We start from the raw sequence: 23682 nt of genomic DNA, 5'->3' as shown, positions 1-23682 counted from the left end.
GCTGCCGAGCGCCGGGTCCGGGCAGCGCCGCGGGCTCTCGGCCGGCACCATGGGCTGGGACGGGCCGTGGCTCAACCTCTCCGGCAGCGCCCGTGCGGCGGGAGCGCCCTTCTCCGCCGGCACCGCCGCGYTGCTGGCCGCGATCATGGGGCTGCTGGTGCTGGCCACCGTGCTGGGCAAYGCTCTGGTCATTCTGGCGTTCGTGGTGGACCGGAGCCTCCGCACGCAGGGAAACTTCTTCTTCCTGAACCTGGCCGTGGCCGATCTGCTGGTGGGTGAGTGCCGGGGCGCCGCGGGGCTGGGGCTGCGCTCYGCCCGTGTCACCGCCGAGCTCTGTCCGCAGGTGGCTTCTGCATCCCCCTCTACATCCCCTACGTGCTGACGGGCGAGTGGAGGCTCGGCCGGGGCTTGTGTAAGCTGTGGCTGGTGGTGGACTACCTGGTGTGCACCGCCTCCGTCTTCAACATCGTCCTGATCAGCTTCGACAGGTTCATCTGTGTCACCAGAGCGGTAAGGGCTGGGCACGGGGTGCCAGCGGGGACGGACGGGCTGCAGGGCTGCCATTCCAGATAGGGTGGTTTGCTTAGGTCGCCTGGCTCTCGAGACCTTGAGCATCTCTCAAACACCACATGAGACAGAGGTGATCTAGGCAGCTCCCCTCAATCTTGGAAATAGTTCTGGGAGTGATCGGCTTTGGCAGAAAATGCATTTCCTTCTCACTTTTACAGTGGAAGAGGTAGTCTGCTTTAGAAACAGACACAGGCTGCGTTTGCAGAGGGAAGAAGGTGCACTTATTTCCTCCTCAGTGGCATCTTGAATAAGCCTTAAAAATATTACCCAGCTGAAGCAGACCTGTTCCCTCAGGTCATGACCATGCCCCTGTTAGCAGCTGCTAGCCCACGGTAGCCACACCACAGCCCAGGTGTGGCACAAGGCAGAGACCTCCTTGCAGTGGGTATCAAACTGTCAGGAGAATTTGATGTGTACGGCTGTATGTGGGTCAAAACTGGCCGATTACAAATTAACATCTTTCACAGGCTGCAAATGCTATTTCCATGTAACAGCCACAGAAATAGCTCAAGCCATGCCTGCTACATGTCAGTTATTAAAAAAAGGAAGATTAGACTTTGCACTTCATTTTCACCTGACCAGACTGCCTCAAAGTATTCTGGATGGTGTCAAAATAACACATTTTACCTATTAATTACACTTCTACACACACTTCTTGGTATGTTCCCCACAGATTTTCTTAAAATGTCCATTTAGTTTTGTTGTTCATTTAAAAACACAAACAGTACAAAGAGAGGCTGCAGAGTCAATTCAACAGTTTATAGGCACTTCGGTGTTTTACTAACTTCTTTTTGAAGAGGGAGAAATGAACAGATTAATTCTTAAACAGTCAACACTCAGAATTCCTTTATTTTCTAGGTTCTGAATTAGCCATGAAGTTTTCTTTCATAAACCAATCTCTCRTTACTATGCACATAGTATAAATATATAAACTAGATGGTTTCAGAAACAGAAATGGGTCATAATAAATGAAAAAAATAATCCACTTGAAAATACTTCAAATTATCCCTCATATAAAAATCCCTCCCCAAGCATGAGTACAGAAAATGACTTTTAGGTTAGGGCAGTATGAGAACATACAAACAGGAATATCTGAAGCTCCAAATTATTCTCCGTCTCAATGCACATGGTAACTTCTTCCAAGACTGCTCCTGAAATCATCCGTAGTTTTGTCAAGAACTGCAAAATCAGACCCAATTCAGACACACTCAGGTTTCCTCAGCTGTGTGGCTCCTTTACCAGAAGGAGTGGAGATCAAGGCCAACAGATTGGGGTAGTAAAAATGAATCCCGTAATGAATTTCAGGCTAAGGACTTCCTATTCCAAACACTGTGGGGATGTGATGGGTGAATTCCAAGTCACTGCATCAATATTTGTTCAATTCCTCAAGGAATCAGAATAGAGAAGCAGATGATCTTGACTTTAAGATTCTGATGGATTCTATTGCTGATACGGCTTACTGACACACTTTTTATTTTTGAACCTTAGAAAATAGAGAAGCTACATAATGGAAATCAGTTATTCTTCTGCAAAGCACTTTGCAGACCTYAACACTCCATCTATACACCTTTACTGCAAATAAGAATTCTGCAAGTACTTCATGAAAGAATGCAATCAAGTATGTCAAACAGAAAAAAATGTATAGTCAAATTTTTCATGTGACTTTCACATTAAGAAAAAAAGTCTCTCTACAAAGTAGAAAGAACTTGCATGATGTTCTGTGAATTCAAATCCTTTTATGTATTTAAAATTAAATTATTCCAAAATTCCAAATAAGGGTTACRTTTTTAATCTACAAACAGGTATCACAGCTAATGAAATTAAATATGAAGCAACTGGTGACAACTGGTTCTAGGAAGAGCAGTGGTTATTTGCTTTGTTCCAAAGCAGCCACACAACGGTTAAGAGATACTTGTAATGTTTGTGACTTTTGTCCCTCAGGTCAGCTACAGGGCTCAGCAAGGGATGACCAGAAGTGCAGTACTAAAGATGGTGACTGTATGGATTGCTGCTTTTCTCCTCTATGGACCAGCCATTCTCAGCTGGGAGCACATTGCCCAAAAGAGCATCCTCCCTGAAGGAGAATGTCATGCAGAATTCTTCTACAACTGGTATTTCCTACTGATTGCCTCTACTATTGAATTCTTTACACCTTTCATCACTGTTAYGTACTTTAACTTAAGTATTTACCTCAACATCAGGAAACGCACATTGCTCCGAAGTGAAAACCTCTCACCAGGTCAAGAGGACTGTGAAATGAATTTCCAGGGGGAAAGAAGGGAACACRCTATTTTTTTTGTAAAATCAGCTAACAGAGATGAACAGGAGAAGAGAGCAAGCAGCCTTTTTACCAAAAGAAAGGCCCCAAGGCTTCAGGCCTCAGCTGAATTTGGCAATCAGTCATCAAACCTGAATGTCAATCATGACCTTCCACCTCTCCAGGATGTAAAGACCAGGCTTCCCATRAATGGCTTCTTCAAAGCAACAGAAAGCCTTTGCACCCCCAGCAGCAAGGTGGACATTGCTAACACTATGGCAAACAGATTTAGGCTTTCCCGGGATAAAAGAGTAGCAAAGTCCTTAGCMATTATTGTCTGTGTGTTTGGGCTGTGCTGGGCTCCATACACACTCCTGATGATTATCAGGGCAGCCTGCCACGGGCACTGTGTGCACTACTCACTCTACGAGATCTCTTTCTGGCTTCTGTGGGTCAACTCAGCTATTAACCCTGTTCTCTATCCACTGTGTCACATGAGCTTTAGGAAAGCCTTTATAAAACTCCTSTGTCCAGGAAGGGCCAAAATTCATCCTCACATTTTTATGTGAAAAGTAGGAAGGCTAAAAATWAGTATATCTTGTATTTGATAAGAGCACCAAAAAGCAAGTATTGCAAYACCTGCAAATATTTATGGAATACTGGTAAGTAGGCACAAGTGTAGATATTTATGAATATGTAGAAATACAGATCCATGTAGCTGGAAAAATTACAGCAATTAAAAGAAAGGTCATTTTTTTCAAAGCTCTTTGGAAAATTACACCATCAGTGTATTTTCTGGTAATGGTGCACTAGCATTGAAGTGCTGAAAACAAAATGTAACTTTCATGGCTAATAATTAGAGTTCAGGCTCTATTACTTTTAGTAACTGTAAAATAGCTGGAATTTCATAGAGCATTAATCTTGGATCAGTTATATCTTACCCCAAACTCACTCTAAGACATCAAAGGTCTCAGCTGTTAAGTGTAGGATGCTCCCCCCCGCCCCATTTAGTGGCAAGCCAGACAAGATCATGACCAATGAAAAAAGGTAAATACAGGAAAAGCATGAGACAGGAGGCAGCACAACAGTGATGTTACCAGGATGTTGAGCGACTGTAGCAGGTAAGGGAGCACTGATTTGAGTGGAAAGGGTGATGAAAATAGAAAAGAGTGGAATAATTAGTAGAACAAAGGTCAGTAACAGAAGTGTAAAAGGGTTTTGAGACAATTGGTAATTTATACACTGGAATAGTTTCATTAGGAGTTTTCTCCCTCAGCAGTGACTTCCTATCTCCCACCACAACCCTGCATGGGCAGTAATCTACTCGAGTCAAAACTGTTTCTTACCTGGCTGAGGGGTATTACTCTACGTTTTGCTGTTAGGACAGAGTAAGCCTAAGTAGCCTATGAGATCCATAACAGACAGATCTTTAATTTTTGAAATATTTACAGTTAGACCTTTGCTACTTCCGACTAGGTTAGAAGAAAATAAAGCTGTTTTCCTCTACCCTACCCCTTGAATCATTCTATCCATCATTAGTGGTCAAGCAAGTATTACTTGAAGTATTTAGCTAATTCCCAGGTCATCCATCATGACTGGCATGACTCAAAGTCTGTTACAATTTACAGCCTTGCTACTGCCCAAGAGTGTTTCTGCCATTGTGTCTGTGCCACCGGAGCAGCTCACACAACTGATCCTGAGTTTGGAGTAGATTTGTCCCACAAGGTGACACATTGAACATCACTAACGATAGAAGCTTGTTCCACCATCATCAGCATTTACTACATAAGCTAACAGATGTTTGCCTTTGCTGACAAGTGATAATTACTGAACAGCTTGAATTGTCCATTGCCACAGTCAAAATGCATGGTAGTACAACTGATCATAAAGTTTACAGGCAATATTTTAAAATCTACTTGGAAAGCTTACAATAAAGTAATTAARAGCTGTGGAAGAGTTGTAACTGTGTAGCCCTAACAAGTGGGAGAAGGGGAAGAAGCACCAGTTTACAATATTTGGGTGACTGCAGTTGAAACTGCAGAACCATTATTTCAAAGACACTTCCTAACTTACAAGGACTGACACTGAGGACTAAACAAACATGGTTAGCAAATACTGTAAACTAGGAGGGCATATCCCTACACTATCAATGCATCCAACATGAACATCATCATCACATTCTGCTATGGATGTGCTATAACAAAACAGCTTAACAGTTCTACGAGGAACAGCATCAACAGATACAGAGCAACATTAAGATTTTTGAATTAGCATTAATTATAACCCTGGGGAAGCAAAGCCCTTMAATTATCTCCCCATTCATTCCTCCTCCCCTCCAAGCCAGACTTACTCATCAGTATATTAATGATCTAATTGTTGTCTACTCTGCAATTCTTGTTTCCTAGGATTGTATTTGCCTTGTTCAAAAAACAGATAGCACTAAATTACTGAAAAATCCCACCAAAGTCTCATTTACTATCCCATCAAGCCAGGATACATTTTCAGAAAACAGTGGTCACTCAAGGAGTAATGCAATTCAATCTGTTATCTTTAYAACACCACATTCAGTAAAGGAAAACCAGACAGGTCAAAGCTTTCAGCAGCTGGCATTAATCCATGGACTGGACCAATTTCACAGGAGCTGCCACTGGCCATTCTCTACTGCTCAGTTTCCTACAGCACTGTCATTTAATTGCYACTCAGGTCTCTGGTGGAGAATCCAGTAGGATTCTTCCTCACTCCASATATGTCACAAAAGCATTCTGAAATGTGAGCACACATCATCTCAGCATCATGTGGACAAACACTGGGTTTGCATCAACACTCCTACATTAGAAATGCCAGCAGCCTCCCAGCTTGGCCAGGTTAACTATGCCTTGATTTTTCTGTCCCTACAAAACAAAGTTCTTTCACTTTTATCAGAAGCTTCAACATTAGCTTTGGGGTCAATAGTGGGCTCTGAAGAGACATGAAACAACAGGTGTTAATAGCAACTTTATTGTTTCACTGGTGCAAAATCATGATACTGAATAAACTTGTGTAATGCATTTTCCCCTAAATTTACAGTAATGAAGGTTATACATATCTATATAGATTGCAATTTCTCTATTTTTTTATACTATTTGGAACAAAATTATCTTGATAAATATGCCCTGTGCACAGTACTGGCCCTCACTGAATGTCACAGAGCCTTAATATGCAAAATATAACTTCTGTTTTTGAACATGGTACTTTAAAACTCTCCAAACATGCATTAATATATTCTAGTTTTAGGGAAAAATATTACACTTAGTCTTAACTTGCATTAAAAGAAAAGCACAAGCAGAATTTGACATACAATAATCCCAAAATCTGATGCTCTGTAAGGATCAGACACAGTTTCAGCTGACAGTCACTGCCAGTTTAGAGCTCTAGTGCTACAGAAGCAACAGTGAACAGACAGAAGAGAAATCAGAACTGAAGAGCCCTACCATGTCACATGGATTTCAAAGAAAGTCTCAGCCATGCTAACTGATGAAACCTGTAGTTGCTGGTCCAACCTTTCAAATTTGTTAGAGTACTCAACACAAGTGTTTGAAGTGCCAGACTGAACACATGAATGTTAACTTAACTTGACGTTTCTGAAAGGCACAACCTAGGAACCTATCTTAAAAAAAAAAACAACATATGGTATGTAAATGAAAACAGGTACAGTGAGTGTCTTTCTAAAGAACAAGACCTTCATAAATTGGCCCCTCAGATTCTGGTGATTCCCTCCTCAGACGCAAGTGCTCCAGTGTGTTGTGAAAGTGTTTGTTAATTTGTTCTGTTTCTTCAGTAGACTCAAGATTCGGGAGGTCTTCTCTGATCTTCTGTATAAGCTGATTCAAAACCTGAATTGTCACCTACAGAACATAAAACAGAAATCTTTAACACCACCTGTGTACAAGTGCAGACGTTCATTTTAACAGCCTCGTGTTTAAGCTATTTGTATTTGGACAGTCCTTCAAAATGCTGGTAAGACTGTATGCAGACAAACTGTTGGGGACTGCCTTCTCTCATTCCCCACAAGACCCTTCCAGTTTTAGTGTTTTGTAGAAATTCCTCCATCCCAGCAAATGTGAAAAACTTCAGTTATCAGCCTGATAGCTTTGTAACCCTTGCAAGAGGTTTCTCTCCAGTGCATTCAATACAAATTTAAAAAGCTTCAAACCAACAGCCCACACAATCAGACCATGTATGTAAGATAATTGTTTGTTACAGAAGTCAGACTCAGTCAGGATGCTAATACCAGATTTCAAGTTATTCTTAGAAAASAAGTCATGGCTGCCTCCAGGCTGAAGTTCAGCATTACACCGAACATCAAGTCACAAAATACCCTGCAGACCACCAGTGTCCAGAGAGTATTTTTACATTTGCCAAGCGCTTGGAAATTCMAAGCTTTATCTTCAGCATCTCCTATACTAGAGCATTCCTATGGTGAGAAGACAGTTGTTGGMAAGTCAGTGAATCCTTCAAACTTGTTTAGGAATTCTCTGAGAACTAGAGGGTATTCTTTAATGTCTGCTCTCAACCAGTGACATCACAGGAGACACTGACTTCTACTTGACCAAGCAGCTTTTTCAAACTGCGTAACTTTTCCAGTTATCTGCTAACAGAAAATAGATCAGGTAACCAATCTCAGATCACACACACAATTTCATTAGAGTATATGTGATGTCATATACGTTTTGTGAAATTAAAGGTTATACCAACCTGGCATAGTCAGCAGTGACCATGAACACCTGTAAAGAATTTTGTTTCCCTTACATACACATTAAGTCAGGTACTTCTAAAGCCAGAATCTTACTACTTTCTCACCTAAGTTTCAGTAAGTTTTAATCTAAAAATATTTCAGGTATACAAGTTTCATAATATTTAAGTTGGCAACTAAACTGTGAACATTTTTCCCCTGGGTAAGAAGACAGCAGCTCAATCCAACAGTTTTCCTAGCACATCAAGAAGTGACTCCTCTGTTATCACAAGAACTTGTGCCTCTCGTGAGACACTACAGGGCAAGCTGAAGAGACAATTTGTGACATGTCAATGAAGAGCCTAAAGAAATGCTCTTTAAAAMAGATGCAACAGAGAATGGATTTYSACTCACCGCCTCATTTTCCTTTTCATAAAAATAGATGTATCTATTCAGAATTTCTATGAAAAGCTGGACTTGCAGAGAAGGGTCCATGCATTGATTTGCTATCTTCAGCGCCTTCTTTAAGCATTCCATCACCCTTTTTCCTCCATGAAGCTAGAAGGAAAAACCCCAAAGTTATAGGAAATACAAGAACCTTAGGGTGCTCCAGTATCTCTTCCCTTGGCACACAGTGAGCATTTCCTGGGGGTCTGCCACAGAAACACAAAACTACATAAACTGCAAAGAGCAAGCTGCTTTTGAAAGCTTACCCTGCCTGACTGCCACCAATATTAGATTCTGTCAGATCACACAGTAACATGAACAGTTGTTGAAAGCCTTCAATTATTAGATCAATTAACTCAATTTTGTAACATCTACCATAATGCATACTTTGAAAAATATTKCAAAACACTGCTCCTAAAAATGACAACAGCTTATGTGACAAGCCCTGAAAAACATAGAGAAATTTTTTACCTTTACTTCAAAAACTTTTATCTTTAATTTGGAAGTTTAGTAGTTCACATACAAACTGAGCTAATATAATAAATACATGCATAGTGCAGCCCAGYCAACCAGCCTTAAACTAGCTGACACTCAGAAGCTTGCCTGGTACTTTTACCCTTAAATTAGAGTTTTTTCCATTTTTTATTTATGCTTATGTTTACACTCCAGTGAGTTTTAGAACTTTCATGTATTAGAAAAAATTCCAAATCTACATCACTGATGTATCTACTTTAGAAGTGTCTGCTGAAGGAAGGCAGAACTGTTACTGAGGCAGGATGTGTCCCACTGCTGTCACTTTGCTCTTACCTCCTCTCCATTCTTGTCAGTGTTGCGGCCAGACCAGAASAGATGGGCACAAGTGCTCACAGCTCGGCACTGGTCTGGCTTCTTCAGGAGTTTGGAGGCTGCCAGCGCACACTGAGTCCTCAAAGGCTCGTGGTTCTCCTCACTGAAGCACTTCATCCTCTCAAATGTCCCAATTATCAAGGTGATTGCTGCCAGCTGTGCTTTTGAATCACTGATTTCATCTTCATATAGAGAAAAGGCCTAGACAAGGGAGAAAGCAAGACTCAATCAGAGCACATCAGAAAAAAATCCCACCTGCTACTGACACAGCAGAAAACAGTCCAGCTTTACATTTGTTAAAGGCTTCAGGCAGGAAAGAAGATCTTTCATTTAGACTGTCAAAATCAATTAAATCCACAGACCAGAAAAAAGTTTTGCAGGAAATAGTATTCAAGTGGTCATAGCAAACAAGTWTGACCCCACATGTAATCTGAAGATYGGGGTTTCCTCATTCAAGCATCTATTCCAATACAGACATTCAGCAGCAGAAATAGTCCTTGGAGAAGATTTTGGTTCTTTGAAACACACTGAACAGCAGAGCAGAAGTTGATGGCAGGTCAGTGACGAYAGAGTAGGTGAGAAAAGCACTTGCACTGCTGCTACACAGATGAAGAATGTTCAGAGAAATGACAAGTSTTGAACCGCATCTCTAATGGAAAGTACGTAATTGCCATGCTGCTCTCATCCTCACAACTGTGCTACAACACCATGAGCAAAGCTGAGCTTAGCAACAACTCAGTTTAAAAACATGCATTTAGTAGCATTAGAGGAAAGATTAGGACAAAGCTTACAACACGGGTAACATGGACTACATTGGCTCTTTATCTGATGGGTAGGAGGGGAAGGTTTTTGCAACAACTAAGGCTTAAGACCAAGTTACAAGTTCAAGTGGATTCTCAGAGCAGTTTATAATAGGTTTCAATACAAGGATTTTAATTGGCAAWGCCCAGCATGGCAGTTGTGAAGAATGCAAATTTTAAAAAACTTCCAAAGAGCGCTTGTGGTCAGGACAGGATATCAGGAGCTGGACAGAAGCAGTGAAAGAGCATTTTATGCTGAGAAAACTACACTCCTCCAGTGAGCCAACTACATGAGCAGGAGGCAGCATTGCAACATACCACACGTTGTCAGACTGAGTATTCAAATCAGTAGCAATGGAGCTTAATTCCACAGCAGCCTGGGAAGCAAGAATGAAAKGAGGAGTTTCCACCTAGTAGCACTGGCTGTCCATCATTTCAGGTGTTTCAATCACACTGGATGGTTCAGGGTTCAGCAAACCTACCCAAATCAAATTGAAGGCAGCACAGACATCAACTCTAAGAGCTGGCCACTCACCTGGGACATGAACTCATAGGCCACAGTTTCATGATTCTCAAAGCCAATCTCTCCTGCAGCCAGTGCTCCCTGCAGGAAGAGTCGGAGAGGCAACTCTGCCAGCTCTGCTTTGATCAGAGCACTGATGGTCTGATGAGCAAATGAGAAGATCTTCTGGCACTTCTTCTCCCATTTGTCATCCTAGACAAGAAAAATATAGAAAAGCTTGAACAAGAATATTGCTACAAGGAAAAGGGATCTAAATAATATTAAGAGCTGTTAAGTGCTCCAGTCTGTTGCTCTCTGATGCCACTCCAGTGGCAGCAGTGCTCCAGCAGTACTGTGCTGGCTTCAGTGGGTCTGCACAAAGTATTTCTTTCATTTACAAAACTTTCACACCCATTTTTCCTACCAGCTCATAAGAGCCTTCCTCAGAAGCCTACACTGCATTGCAGTTAGGACAGCTATGCTTAGCACRTAACTSAGCAAAAGACTAATCAGCTAAGGGRAGAAAAATTCTGCTCARTCTGGAGCAATCAGAAGGGGAAGAGAATTTTAAAACCTTAATTTCAAAGAGTACTTTAACAAACAGCATTTAAACTCCYTTTCCCTCAATAAAGGAAATACATATTTAAGGTCACAAACTCAATCAGAAAGCATTAAAGAGCCAAAATAGATCACTCATTATTTTAATATACATTTTTACAACTACTGTATAAGTTAAAGCAARTGCTTTTTTGTACATTTAGAAACATTAAAATAGTGTGGCTACAATTTAGAAATTGATGAATTTCAATATCCAGATTTAAACTAGTTTCATGCCATCAGCTGTCTGGTCTCCAGTAAACGAACATCTTAACGAGTAAACAAAAGTAGCCAAACAAAATTTCTCAAGTGCTGAATTAATTTACTATGACTTGATAAAAATCTTCATTAAATTTGAATGCATTCAACCCTCAAGCAAAAATCTGCCTTGAGAAAATAAAACCAAACAAAACTAGCCTTCTGTATCAAGTTTGAGCATACTTACATAGCCAGAAAAAATGCATTTTTAAGAAAACAAAACCAAGCAAGCAGACAAGAGCAAGCTGGAGGTGAACTTACCACTTTGGAGTTCTCTTTGTAGCGAAAAGCGAGCTGGTAGGCAGCAAACACCAAGGGTGGCAGTGTGAACCGAATGCGCTGGTTCCCTCCTGCCCCAAAGTGCTTCCGGGCAGTGTTGAGGATCTGGAACAGAAGCATCGTCAGCTCAGAAAATTCKTCCCACAAACAAGCACTCAAGTGAATGCAGTGCCTGACCCTACACATAATTTTGGATTAGATGCAGAATCCATGTAAATAACATGAATTTACAGAAGTCTGTGATCACCCATTATACACTGCATTAGCCACTTAGGCTTATACACTTGGACTGGGGTGTTTGAATTTCCATTTCATATCTCTTCCATACAGAATGCATAATTTAAAGTGCGATACTGTGAAAATCCCATAGTCATGGATTTTTCCTGCTGCTGCTGTATTGTAGAAAAATTTGAYACAAGCATTTGTAATACTGAGGGAGCTATTAAGCATTTTTACTAAAAGGTGTTAAATAGCTCACAGAATTATATCCAAAAGAATGTGACAAGTCCTTTGACGAGATTTAAAGGTGATTTAAAGCAAAGCACTGCCAGATGAGAAAGACTGACATTCAGAATCTTTGAAGAAACAGCTTCAATGTCTCTACCCCCATCTTTTGGGATAWACACCTCAATTTTCTAGGTGCCAGCTTGCACTTTTTTGTTGGTCTATTCTCACTGTTTACACAGGGTGATGCTGCTGCAACTTCAGAAGAGAGTCAGCCAAATGTATTTCAAGCACAAACGATAACTTCACAGTAGTGCCTAAGCAGGCCTGACTCTGACTCAAGCTAACTAACTGTGCATCTGCAGCAGCATTCAATTTCAGCACAGCTTCTGCCAGCTTCTCCAGTGGATTTGGCATAGACAGAATAYCCCCAGCCCTCTACCCTAACACACCTATCTAAAGACAGGGAGGTCATTTAAACTTGAAATAARCTAAAGCCAGATATGGCAGATTAACAGCACAGAGCCATATGAAGTACCATGATCAACTCAAACCATTACAAGTACCATAATGCACACATTTCAAGGACATGTCAAATTTACTGTTACACATGAACCATGCTGAGAGAAAGAGATTTGTAAACAAGCAGCAGGACACTAGATGCTGTATGAAAACCCTGTCCTTAGAGAAATTAAAATCTCTGAGGGCAAACATACTAAGCTGTATTTTTTGAGGGGTTCTGTGTATTTTGATACCAAGAAAATGCAAATAGTACTTGCTGTGTTYTTTGATAGATGATTAAATGAAGTTGTCAGAACATTAAGAGTTCCACAAACCAACATAGTTGCCACCTCCTGAATGGAAACGTTAAATCAATAAATGGTTAAGTCCTCACCTGCTTTTTCTAAACAAACAACATATCATCCTACCAGTAAAGATGTCATMTATAATGTTCTCTACTGAGTTTGTAGTGCCAGAGCACTCAAGTCTTGTATAGTCACAACACAAGAACTGTGACAGTTCAGAGAGCACAGACATTGTGAGAAGCAYCAATCACCAACCAGGTACTGTTGGTCAGGGTCATCAGAACGCAGCAGATGAATAAATCTTCCCACAAGACTCTGCTCATCAGCAAAGTCCTCAGGGTCAGGATCTTCAGCAGGCTGATCTGGTTGATCCTGGATCAGCGTGGACACCAAATTCATGATAGCATCAACCTGTTAAAGGCAACAGAAGATCTGTTTACACTAGAGTAGTCCATAAGCATAAATTGCCAGCAATTGGGAGTATCTTTATAGCCACTCATAGTCTTATGCTTCAGTCACATGCCTTACATCCTGAAAGAGGGTTCCTCTTAACACAGGTGGGACAGGACAGCATAGCAGAGCAGTCAGATTCCAAAGGCTATGTAGCCTTCTTTAGGTAGTAGACCTASTTTTAAAGGGATTTAGGGTCTCTGTTTTCACCTAACAGCAGTAGTATCTGAGGTTTGGTAAGATCAGAAGTAGCCTCTAGGATGACATGTGCAATGACATTTAGGAACATGGGAGGAAGAATTACCTAGTGGGATAAARCCTGTGCCAGGGGTACCAGGGGCATGCAGGGGCATGAAGGCTAGGAAACAAAGAATGCCCTGCATTAAGTCACTTAGCATGTGTTTTCAGGTCTTTGAACAGGCATTTAAACACCTAGAATTAACTTGTATCATACCTGGTCTTGGGACACAATTTCTGTGTTATAATCCAACACATTGCTGAGCACGTAACAACTCATGCTCTTCCTGGACTCGTAATCAAAGTATTCAAAGAGTGGGTGAAAATGTTTCAGTTTCAGAACTGTCAGGACATTGTTGTAAGTATCAACAGGGATTTTCAGAAGTCTAGTCAGCTCCTTTGAAACAGCACTGCTTGTTGCAATACTAAAAGAAAASACAGGCAAAAAAACACAATTAATCAATAGTKCATGAGTGTAGGCAGGTTTAAAGTYTGCCTCAGAATATCAGGTCTGAGGTATACAATAACGATTAAGCAACCTGCTGCTAGGGAGAAAGGAAATAAAGTAGCAGAACAAGTCATATCTTCCTCTTTGGGACACACAGTGACAAATGCATGTTTTAAGTTGCTGCTAGCAGAAGCAGAGACTGTGGCTCTAAATGCGTAAAACAGAACTCCAGAGTGTTGCAAGGGGTGCATTGATAATGCCTGCACACAGCTTAGCACACACATTGTGTGGCTGTACAGCACGACACATGCACGACATATCCTGGTTAGTCAGGAGTTTATCRGGATTGCTGCAGTGATCTTACATATTCAGACGTGGGAAATGCAGACGGCCTGATTTTAGGGTATTATTTGCCATGCCAAAGGAAACGYAAGACACACTTACTGTTCCAGATTAAGTTTGTTGAATATTTCCACAGTAGTCTCCAACACCTTGTCAACATAGTCCACACGGTCTGGGTAGCACTTCATAGCCAGGTTAATGAGAGAAACTTGTAAAGACACCACATCCTCTGAGGGCATATCCTGCCGAGACTGAAATTTAACACAACRCAAAGTTGGTACAAAAGCAGAGAACTTTGCAGAAAAACACCCCCAAAACTGCATGCAGGGATACCCAGCATACCTGTATAACAGTAGCAACCTGCTGTGAAAAGATGTCAAACAGTTTGATATCTGCTGGGATACCAGGTCCATCTTCACGATGTGCAAATAAAGCTAACCTRGTGACAGAGCAAGGAAAGCAGCTTGGTCAGGATAGCTTTTCCAATCCTCAAATACAGACGAGAAAAAGGAACTGGCAGAAAAAAAGCAAGTCCTTTAGGTATATTTGGAAGCTCTATTACAAGCAAAAAGGAAATTAATGGAAGTCAGAAGCCTTATGAGCAACTGAGCCTGGTAACTATCAGTCCTGGAAAAGAGTGCTGCCAGAAAAGGCAAGGTGAAGAAGGAACAAAAAGGACATTTCATAATTGATGTTCTTCAGCTAGAAGCAAGTACTCCTTTTTCCAGCAGATAAAGAGGTATAGAGTAGGCTGATGGAAGAGCAAATATSCTGCATTCATTTATTCATTCAGTGATATTACTGAAATTAGACACCCAATAGCATTCTCTACAAAACAGCCTTCAGAAAAAACACCCATGGAAGAAATATGCTGACTTAACYATTCTCTGTTGCTAAAGACAGACTGACAGGATGGGACTTCCACTATTTGCACAGAATAAAACACGAAGTAAACTAGAGAAGAATAGAGACTTGAAGAACCCTCTTTTTTAGGGGGTGAGAGCAAGAAATTGCTATCCAGCAAGCATTCAGGAGATGGTGAGAGGTATTTATTTCTATCTGTAAGAGGAGGAAGTCATGCCAACCACCATTTCTGCAAAAATGAGATACAAGATAGAAAGCAGCTCTATCGGAAGACTAACACCTTACCAAAGCTGCATCTTAAGAAGATCAGCACTGCTATCTTRATTTTCTAATTATTGAGATGATTCTACTTAAATCAGAGAAAGAACTACAAAAATGTTWAGGAAAAGGCATCACATTAAAAAATTTTAAATTCTTTCTACAGGGTTTCTAAATTTTGATTCTGAATGAACTGTGTGTCTGAAATAAAGAGACAGATAACAAAAGTTTGGGGTGCCAARAAACTTCACTGCCAGGAAAAATAAGACATTGAACCATTCTTATATTTGACTAGGGTGGTAGGAAGCAGAATTTCTAAAGCCAGGAACAATTGCTGCCTTTTCTCAGAGGAACAAGGCAGCTTTCCTTGGCAACAGCTCAGTGTAAAGCCAGCAAACTACAAGGTACGAACAAGCTGCAGGCAGATGGCAGCATAATTAAAARCCATGAATGGTTTAGTAAGGCAACGAAGATCCCAAAGCAGCAAGACYATTTGCAGAGACTCCTTCAGCAGGAAATCCCCACAGGAATAAGGATAAAATTTTCACAAGCTTCTTCAGCAGTCACTGATGCTCAGATTCAATTATCCACTGCCATCTGAAACAAAGATGTGAAATGCCAAGAGGGACAACCCATGCAGGGCAGATTCACATCGTAACTAYACAATACTGAAACCCTTGGTCACTGCTTCTACCAGCTCCAACACAAGAGCAACATCCTCCCTACACGCATGGACTCCAAGGACAGAGCCACTCACAGGCTCCAGCACTTGCACTAACATTACAGTCAAAACCACAAGCTGCCATACTACAGAGATAACCATCATGCTGCCACCTTTCTACCCTGTCCCACAGCCCAAAGAGAGGGCTCTGGAAGCCTTCAGTGGCCCAACAAACCACTGCAGTGCTAAGTCTGGGAGGACAGAGAGTCACTGCTTGTAACAGTAAGAACACAGAACTTATTGTGGAAGCAATGCCAAAGTTTAAGTCCTCCAAGCAGAGATGACAGCAAAAGCTACATAAGAAAAGCCTTCCCACAAGAATACAGTGCCACACTCCAATGTAAGAGCCTAGCAAAAGATGTTGTAATGCTGTTAAAAACTAGTCTCAAAAATCAGTTACAGGCAGCCCTTCTAGGGATTTGGGGGTTTTGTGGTTGGAGTTTACAGTTTTGGGGGTCTTTTTAAGCTTACAAAATAATGAAAAATCTGAGCCACAGCAGCAAAGTGTAGGAAACCAATGAACTGCTGTGAGCTTCTCTGTATGAAGGCAGCAAAGGCGGCACGGTGTCTCTGACAAATGCACAAATTCTGAAAGATATTCCAATAAAAACCAAGTCTTGAAMAAATAAATCTGACATAGCCTGGAGGAAACTAACTACAGTCTTGGTAAGTAAAAAATTCAAGATACTAATTTATACCAGTCATGCTCAATACACACAAGTCCTCTCCAGGCATTGCTAGAAGAYACAGTAATCTTATTCATTGCTGAATGCCAGGGGGACCCAAGATCTCTATGGTAACTGAAGTCCATACATTGGTACACAGACCAGACGTACGAAAGTACATGTTTGTGTGCAAATGCACAGGACGAGGCTCTTTTTGAGGCTGAGGCAAGCCATGCAAGTGCACTTCCTTCTTGCAGAATGGTGCAGGTACTCATGGAAAATCTGTGTTCAGGTTGACCTTAAAGGYCTTTTCCARCCTAAATGATTCTATGATTTCTCCCCCAAATCGGAATCCAGTGGAAGCAGTTTAAAGCAGTACCTCCACAGGAAAAACATGCTTTTGATAGAACAGGCAAGATGCTAGTGGCAAGCTAAGAATTAAGAAATAGCTCTGTTTCCTATAGCTCTCTTCTGAGAAAGCATTGTTATGTTCTCTSATCAAACCTGCAAGGTAAAGTATTCCTGATACATGATTTAAGCATTAGGATCTTCAAGTTTTCAAGAAATACCTRTGACTGATAYGGGCTGTCAAAGCAGGGCACTGCTRTCACTTCAGTTCAGAAACATGAAACTGCTCAATACTAAATGGGCTGTTCCCTGGCTTAACTTGTTTACMAGTTTTAATCAGTCCATAAAGTAAGTTTCATTGGAAGCTGTAAAAGCAGAGTCCAGAGAGCAGAAGCTACAGAAATAATACTCTTCACAGCTTTAATTACAGCTGATAGAAAGRCATGGAACAAGTGAAGTTAAGCRATATCAGAAATTAAACACATTCAAWTGATAGAAGAATTATCATCTGCTTGTGCACAATACAAACTTAATTTTGAGCCAATTTCCACCCCCTTGGTCACTCACCTGTCAATTAAAGCAATAATTATATTTTTCACATTCACATTTTGGTGCAGCTCAGCACAGGCTCTGAGAAATGGGTTCAGGGTTTGGAGGTGAAATTCATCTGGGAAAACCTGAAGTTTTAGATCAATAGTCATCAAGTTATAAACTGAATTTGCCCATTGTTACACAGAAGTAAAATGAACAGAATAATTGTAAAGCAGATAGCCACATAGTAAATACACTCTGGCCTATGAAGCTGACCTTAACTGGGTAAATGCATGAAGCAAGASATCTAAGACAAAAGGTTAACTCGAGGGCCCATCTATCTATTACAACTTAYAACACAGGCAYTGCTGCTCAGATGCTTACAAGCTASTGCAACAGAAGAAGCACAAAATGGATCCGTCTCCACTCTGCCCATGTGGTAAAAAATACAGGACAAGCCACTGTGTAAAAGTCCCAGTGATGAAGTTTTTCCAGTCCATGAGGAAGATGTGAAAGCTGCCTGAATCTGACTACATGTATATARAAGTGTCCCTGTGTCCCATCACTGCCACTGAATTTAAGCAGCTCACCTGTATGATACACTCCATGAGGTACTCCTGAGCTAAAGCATCTCTACAGTTCACAACTTGCTCCAGTATTCCAGGCAGAACAATCTGCAACAGGGGGAAAAAAGTCTTGCAGTGATTTTACAATTACCTTCAAAGTTTTTATTCACACACATATTTAATCCAAACAGAGCAGAATTTCTAACAGTTCTGAGCTGATTCTCTACATAAAGTCTTTGTGATAAAAAGTCCAATTTTCTGCAGTTCCATCCTTTAGAGGAAAAAAAAAAATCTACTGATCTCAGAAGGCTGTCCCTTTCATACATTATGCAAGCTTTGATTTCTTAAGTCAGTGCTACTGACTTTGCTGGCACATACTCAGGCTCTCAGCAGCACCACTCAAAGCTGTTTTGAGCGGCTGTATGGTAGAACTTACAGGGACAGACCTTTAAATAATACATTTCCTTCAGTGTCATTTCACACAATAACAGTTCTCTTGAATGCTTTGGGAAGCACAGCCTCACTTGTCAAGTCTATCCCAGAACACGGGATGTGTGCATATCCCTTAGACCAACCCATTACTCTGAAAGGAAAGTAGAAACTGGGAAGGAGAGTTTTAGAATTTCTTGTCACTGTTACAGACAGAAGAAAATGCGTGGATCAKGTCCTTAGCCTCAAAACACACTGCACACCTTCATCAGCACTCAGAACTTTTCTTTAGGTTGAGTTTGAGAAGCACTGGGATTATTGAACTTTTAGCACACCTTTAACACTTGCAGCTGCTCATGTGAAAGTCCAAACTTTTAGTTTATTTAGAACAAGTTGGCAGAAGAAAGGATGTCAGAAAGGATGGCGAGACATCCCACCTGCTTGTATCGTTCCACATTCACYCCTTCCAGCTGACTGAGGCGAACCAGGTTTGTTCCTACGAGGATCCTCAGCTCCTGCCTCTCGCGCTCCCTTTTCTCTCTGTCCCGACTGTGGCCCTGGTGTTGCATTCGCACCCACAGTTTGTTCATCTCAGCAAAGTTCAGCAGCACAAAATCCATCGAGTCACTGATGTCTCCAGTGGTTTCTTCACTGCAATTGGTGAGAGGTTAAGAACAGAAAAGCTTATCAGAGGTATTCATCCTTCCAGCCACTGGTGAACATACCATTTTTAAGAAGGTTAGAAGGTGGGGAAGTGTGGAGTGGGACATCTGGGTTCATAAGAAAGGTTCATATCCTCACTTGTGAGAAACCTTAGTGCTGAAAGGGAATTCTTAATGGACTAAACACCTGTCAAGTCTATGGAGTTCTAGCTTCTCTCAAATCTGAAGAAAGTCACACAGAAAATTTAAATATGCTCAATTAACAGAAATTTTATCAAGTTATGGCCCATCCTTCTTACTCTGCTTGCTCGCCTTCATCTGGTAAGATATTCCTGGTACACTGCAGGAGATAGTTTCTAAGAAAGAGGCCTCTAAGAGGATGCTGCACTCCACGGCACATCTCCACCAGGTCTTTCAAAATATCTTTCCTGGACTGTGGAAATGACTTGACATAGACAACACCTACTGTTATCAGCAGATACCTGCAAAAGACAGAGTCAAACAGTAAATCATAAAGTAACAACATTACACTTAAAGGCAACGGTTCCTTTCTTCCGTTCTGACAGGATTAGCAAATCACAAAAAAAGCAACAAAATTCTCATAAAGGTCCCCTAATTTTGGATATTTAGTCAGCTTTCAACTCCTGTTCTCCTCTGCTACAGAGCACAGCAAGTCTGAACAGCCACTGGATCTCATTACAATGCTTGATACACTGAATGGGTGAATGCTCACAAGTTCTGAATGCTCTCAGACTAGCTTGTCTACACTTCCAGCATTCCACTAAGCTGGAAAAAAGTTCTGGCACATACAGGTAAGTAACCTATGATGGGGAAGCAGTTAAGCCTCTTTCACACTGTAGTCTAGGAGAGGAAATGCACACTTTGAAAGACGCCCAGCCTGTACTCRTTCCCTCAGCACCTCCTGCATCAGGCAATAGGCAGCAGGGATATGCAGGATGCAAAGGACTGCTGCTCCAATGTATCTGACTCCCTTCCAGCTTGGAAGAAAAAAACCACAATGCTCAGAACCTACAGGTATTTAGTTTAGAGGCCTCRCCCCTCCCTGCATACTCCTCTGCCTCATGTACAGGACTCCATGAAAGCACCACAGRTTTCATCAGGGAGAACCAGTCTACAGCAAGAAGGCAGGAAGTCAACTCTGATGGCAACACACAGGGGAAAGACATTGTAATAGCCATCAGCCAAATTCCAGAAACTACCCAAAGATGCAGCCTGGCATGTCCAGAGCCTSTTCCTGGCATAAACATAAGGTCAGGAACAAAAAACTTGAGTACYAAGCAAAACCTAAATCCCAAGACTGACTATCTTAAAGATATACTGCAGCCCAACAGTCACATATTTAAATATAAGCCTTACAGGTCCTTCAGTATCATTTCTGGCATGCTATCAGTTTACAAGAAAAAAATATTCATAAGCACAAAGACTCCAAGATGAAGTCACACACGTTCAGGTTCCTTGTCACACTTCTTATTCTCTAAAAAGGCAGAAAGCTATGAGGCAACTATTGTGTGGGAGAAGCTAAGATCTAGACCCTCAGGTAACAGAAACATTTATTTAATAAATGCATAGACAATCTCCCTGATCAAAGTGTGGTACTTGGTTAATCTTCCACTGACYAAAAAGTCAACTTCATTCCAAGATGAAAGTGCTTCCGTCTTGGTCACATGAAGAATTAACACACTGACAGGAAGAACTGACCTTCCGCACCTGTACTCTTGGCCTAACGTCAGAAATCTCACAGTAATCCACTCTTAAGATAGGCAGAAATACAACTGACTATTGTAAACTGATTGAGAAGTCAATCATTGTCTCAATCCAGAGTCTGACTGCTATTTAACAATGAAAAAGCAAACAAAGACAAACACCAACGTATACACACTTACAGTCTCGGAATGATATTTCCAGCRTACTGTACTAGCTCATAAAGGTCTGCCACTTTCCTGCCTTTGGCAAATTCATCTGTCAGGTAGACTTCCAAGTAGTGTAGCTCATCAGAAATTGCCATGTCTTTTCCTTATAGTTAAGGATTTTAAGTTAGAATGCCTACAACATCTTTTCATAGCCATTTATGCATTCCCACCAAGGAAGAAAGATGCTGTACCAAACACAAACATGCCCAATTAGGCATACTTCTGAACCAGCAATCACTGTTGGGATAAATGTGCAAAATTAACCCCGAATATTCAATCAATTTTTAGCATATTAAAAAAAGAGAACAAAACTGGGAATAAATGAGTTATTTTACAGAGCTGATATTTTTTTAGAACTAGACTCCTGAAACCTCCCAGAGGAAGATACAAAAGACAATAAAGACCTGCTTTATACCCAAGAGAAAAAATAAACCTATATACAGTGAGCAAAATGTATACTCTCCAACAATATATACACATAATTAAATACTGAGGAGAAAAGTGCTAATAAATATCTGATACTAGATACCACTGTACCAAATAAAGCAGATAAACATCCCATTCCAAATTCAACATTTCAACTATTAGTTTCCTCTTGAAAGGATACAGAGCTCATAATAGCTCTTKGGAGATAACATAGAAGTCCGCAGCTCCCCAAGCATGTTGGAAGCATGTTTCAGAGCATCCATGAGCTTGTTCTTGTCCTTCAGAGAAATAAAGAAAATAGTCTGTTAGAAATAACATAAGGCAACTTCAGCATTTTTATCTTAAAAAAAAAAAAAAATCGAGTGATTTTGTATCTAACACATCACCCATGCTAGCTAAGTGGAATATTATACCTGAGGGTGATAGGAAAATGCATCCGAAAATACAGCTACAGTAATAAATTGCAATAYTAATGGCAGAAAAATCTAAAATCATTCTGCTTATGCAGTGATCACCACCCAACACTCAGATTCTACCCTGCAAGCAAAACAGAATGCATTTCCCTCCTCCAAATCTGGTCTGTTGATTTACTCAGATCTCAAACATCTCACAGCTCTCTTAGAAACCTCCAGRAGACAGACAATACACACTGCCCACCACCACCTTCCCCTACCTCGCACCCACAAAAAAATTCTCACTGAAAGGCACCACTTACTAGTCTGAATCTACCTGACACCTCTGATGCATTTAATCACCTGGCACCACAGGACACAACCACAAACCTCCCATCTACCACCAAYACAGACTTGAGCAACCCATCCTAAGCAGGAGCAGTAAGTTGAGGGAGAACAAAAAGAATTGCTAGTGTGATCCACTTAGTATATTTATACTGTCACTTAATGACAGATAGCTGTGAAAAGCTCAGCTGCAGCTACTTAAAGATTTCAAAAGCATTCCATTGAGCACAACACTGGAAGAGGTGTTACATTTCTTGTTACTGTCATTTGGCTGCAGTTAGCTTGGCTAACACATGAAAACATACAGGAATATTTAAGTTTTTATTGCAACTGTAAGCAGTTTCTTCAAATAAAAACAGAGGTGTCGCAAACCCAAGAAAGCTATGTGTGACTACATAATCTGCCTGAATTGGCTRCAATTCCAAGATAAAAATCCCAGCACAACACCAGCCAGTGGYATTTTCCAGTCACAGAAGATTTCACATATCAGTCTACAGTTAATCACTACAAAATTGATCCTCTGCAGCAGGTAATTCATCAGCAGCCTCTCAGTCTGACAGTCACACAAGAAAAGGCTACATGAAAAAAAAACCAACAGAATGGCGGACATAAACAATATGCTCATAATAAAGCTCAGTTTAGGCTTATTTAAATGCAAGCACATAARTTACAAAGGTACATCTTAACTTATCTTGTCAAATTCTGGAGCAAAACAGGAAGATACATTCAAAGAATACCCAAGACTCACTCTGAATGAGTAACTGCGTCTCTTATTGGCAAAGCCTCTGGCACAAAGATGCATAAAGGGTTAATWTTCCTTATAGCACTAGAGATTGGTATTGATTCACTGCTTTATATCCAGCAGACAAGAAGCTTCACTGCATCCCTAAGTCACACTCTTACCAAGCATCTCTTCATCTGGAACGACTGCACCTTCACAGCCTGAATGGCTTCATCCAGGAGTTTTTCCTGTTCATCCTGAGGAGATTGCTGTGTTGTTGGCTAGAGGAAAAAAACCAAACAAAACAGAATTTGATTATTTTTTTGAAGCTTGACTTTTTTTGATGACTTGACTAAAACTGGGTTCCCATACTTTAGAATCCAGTGCAAGTGACACTGCAGTATGATCACTCAAGAGTCGTCAGAAATTGCTGTGTGACATGTAAGGCAGAAAGTTCAAGYGTTCTGCAAAACCTGAAGGGAGGTTACAGGTAGCCTGTGAGCACCAATGCTTCTTGSAGAGCAAAGCCATGGGGGCAGAGCATGGTCAACTTTTCTTTTCCAGCATTTAGAATCCCGTGCAAGCCTCAGAGAAGAAAAGCCCCAAGAGAATGCAAAGACACAACTATGCTGACTGAAGCACTGCTGTTACTTCTGTCCACAGAGCATCAAAGCAAGGCCCAGACCACACACTGCAACTACACAGATGCTTTCTGTGCTCACAAGTCACAAGTTTGCAATTGCTATCTGAGCCACGCCGTTCTATTCAGGACAASTTTCAGATAAGCAAAGGATAAAGTACAGTCAGTGCATTCCAGAAGGYAGAAGCT

General features: G+C 41.0%; 2 protein-coding genes across 2 annotated transcripts; one reads left to right on the top strand and one right to left on the bottom strand.

Annotated features, from left to right (window-relative positions):
- Nucleotides 1-49: 49 nt before the first annotated feature.
- Nucleotides 50-5404, top strand: LOC130579108 (histamine H3 receptor-like). Its single transcript, XM_057375675.1, has 3 exons — nt 50-275; nt 344-510; nt 2512-5404. Exons 1-3 carry the CDS (start codon nt 50-52, stop codon nt 3394-3396), a joined length of 1278 nt encoding a protein of 425 aa, XP_057231658.1. The 3' UTR covers nt 3397-5404.
- A 9-nt stretch (nt 5405-5413) lies between these two features.
- VPS35 (VPS35 retromer complex component) lies at nt 5414-23161 on the bottom strand. Its single transcript, XM_057375674.1, has 16 exons — nt 23036-23161; nt 21577-21673; nt 20943-21066; nt 19338-19520; nt 18814-19027; nt 17972-18055; nt 17418-17527; nt 14337-14433; nt 14097-14245; nt 13422-13629; nt 12773-12928; nt 11250-11372; nt 10167-10346; nt 8793-9032; nt 7953-8096; nt 5414-6711 (listed from the first exon to the last, which is right to left on the bottom strand). The coding sequence occupies exons 1-16, from the start codon at nt 23048-23050 to the stop codon at nt 6532-6534; spliced, it is 2304 nt and encodes a 767-aa protein (XP_057231657.1). The 5' UTR covers nt 23051-23161; the 3' UTR covers nt 5414-6531.
- Nucleotides 23162-23682: the final 521 nt, after the last annotated feature.

The sequence above is a fragment of the Malurus melanocephalus genome, unplaced genomic scaffold (assembly GCF_030028575.1).
Source record: "Malurus melanocephalus ecotype Western Australia unplaced genomic scaffold, MMel_1.1 scaffold_254, whole genome shotgun sequence".
In the NCBI taxonomy this organism is placed as follows: domain Eukaryota; kingdom Metazoa; phylum Chordata; class Aves; order Passeriformes; family Maluridae; genus Malurus; species Malurus melanocephalus.
The sequence above is the reverse complement of the archived record's forward strand: the minus strand, read 5'-3'. Positions and strand labels throughout refer to the sequence as shown.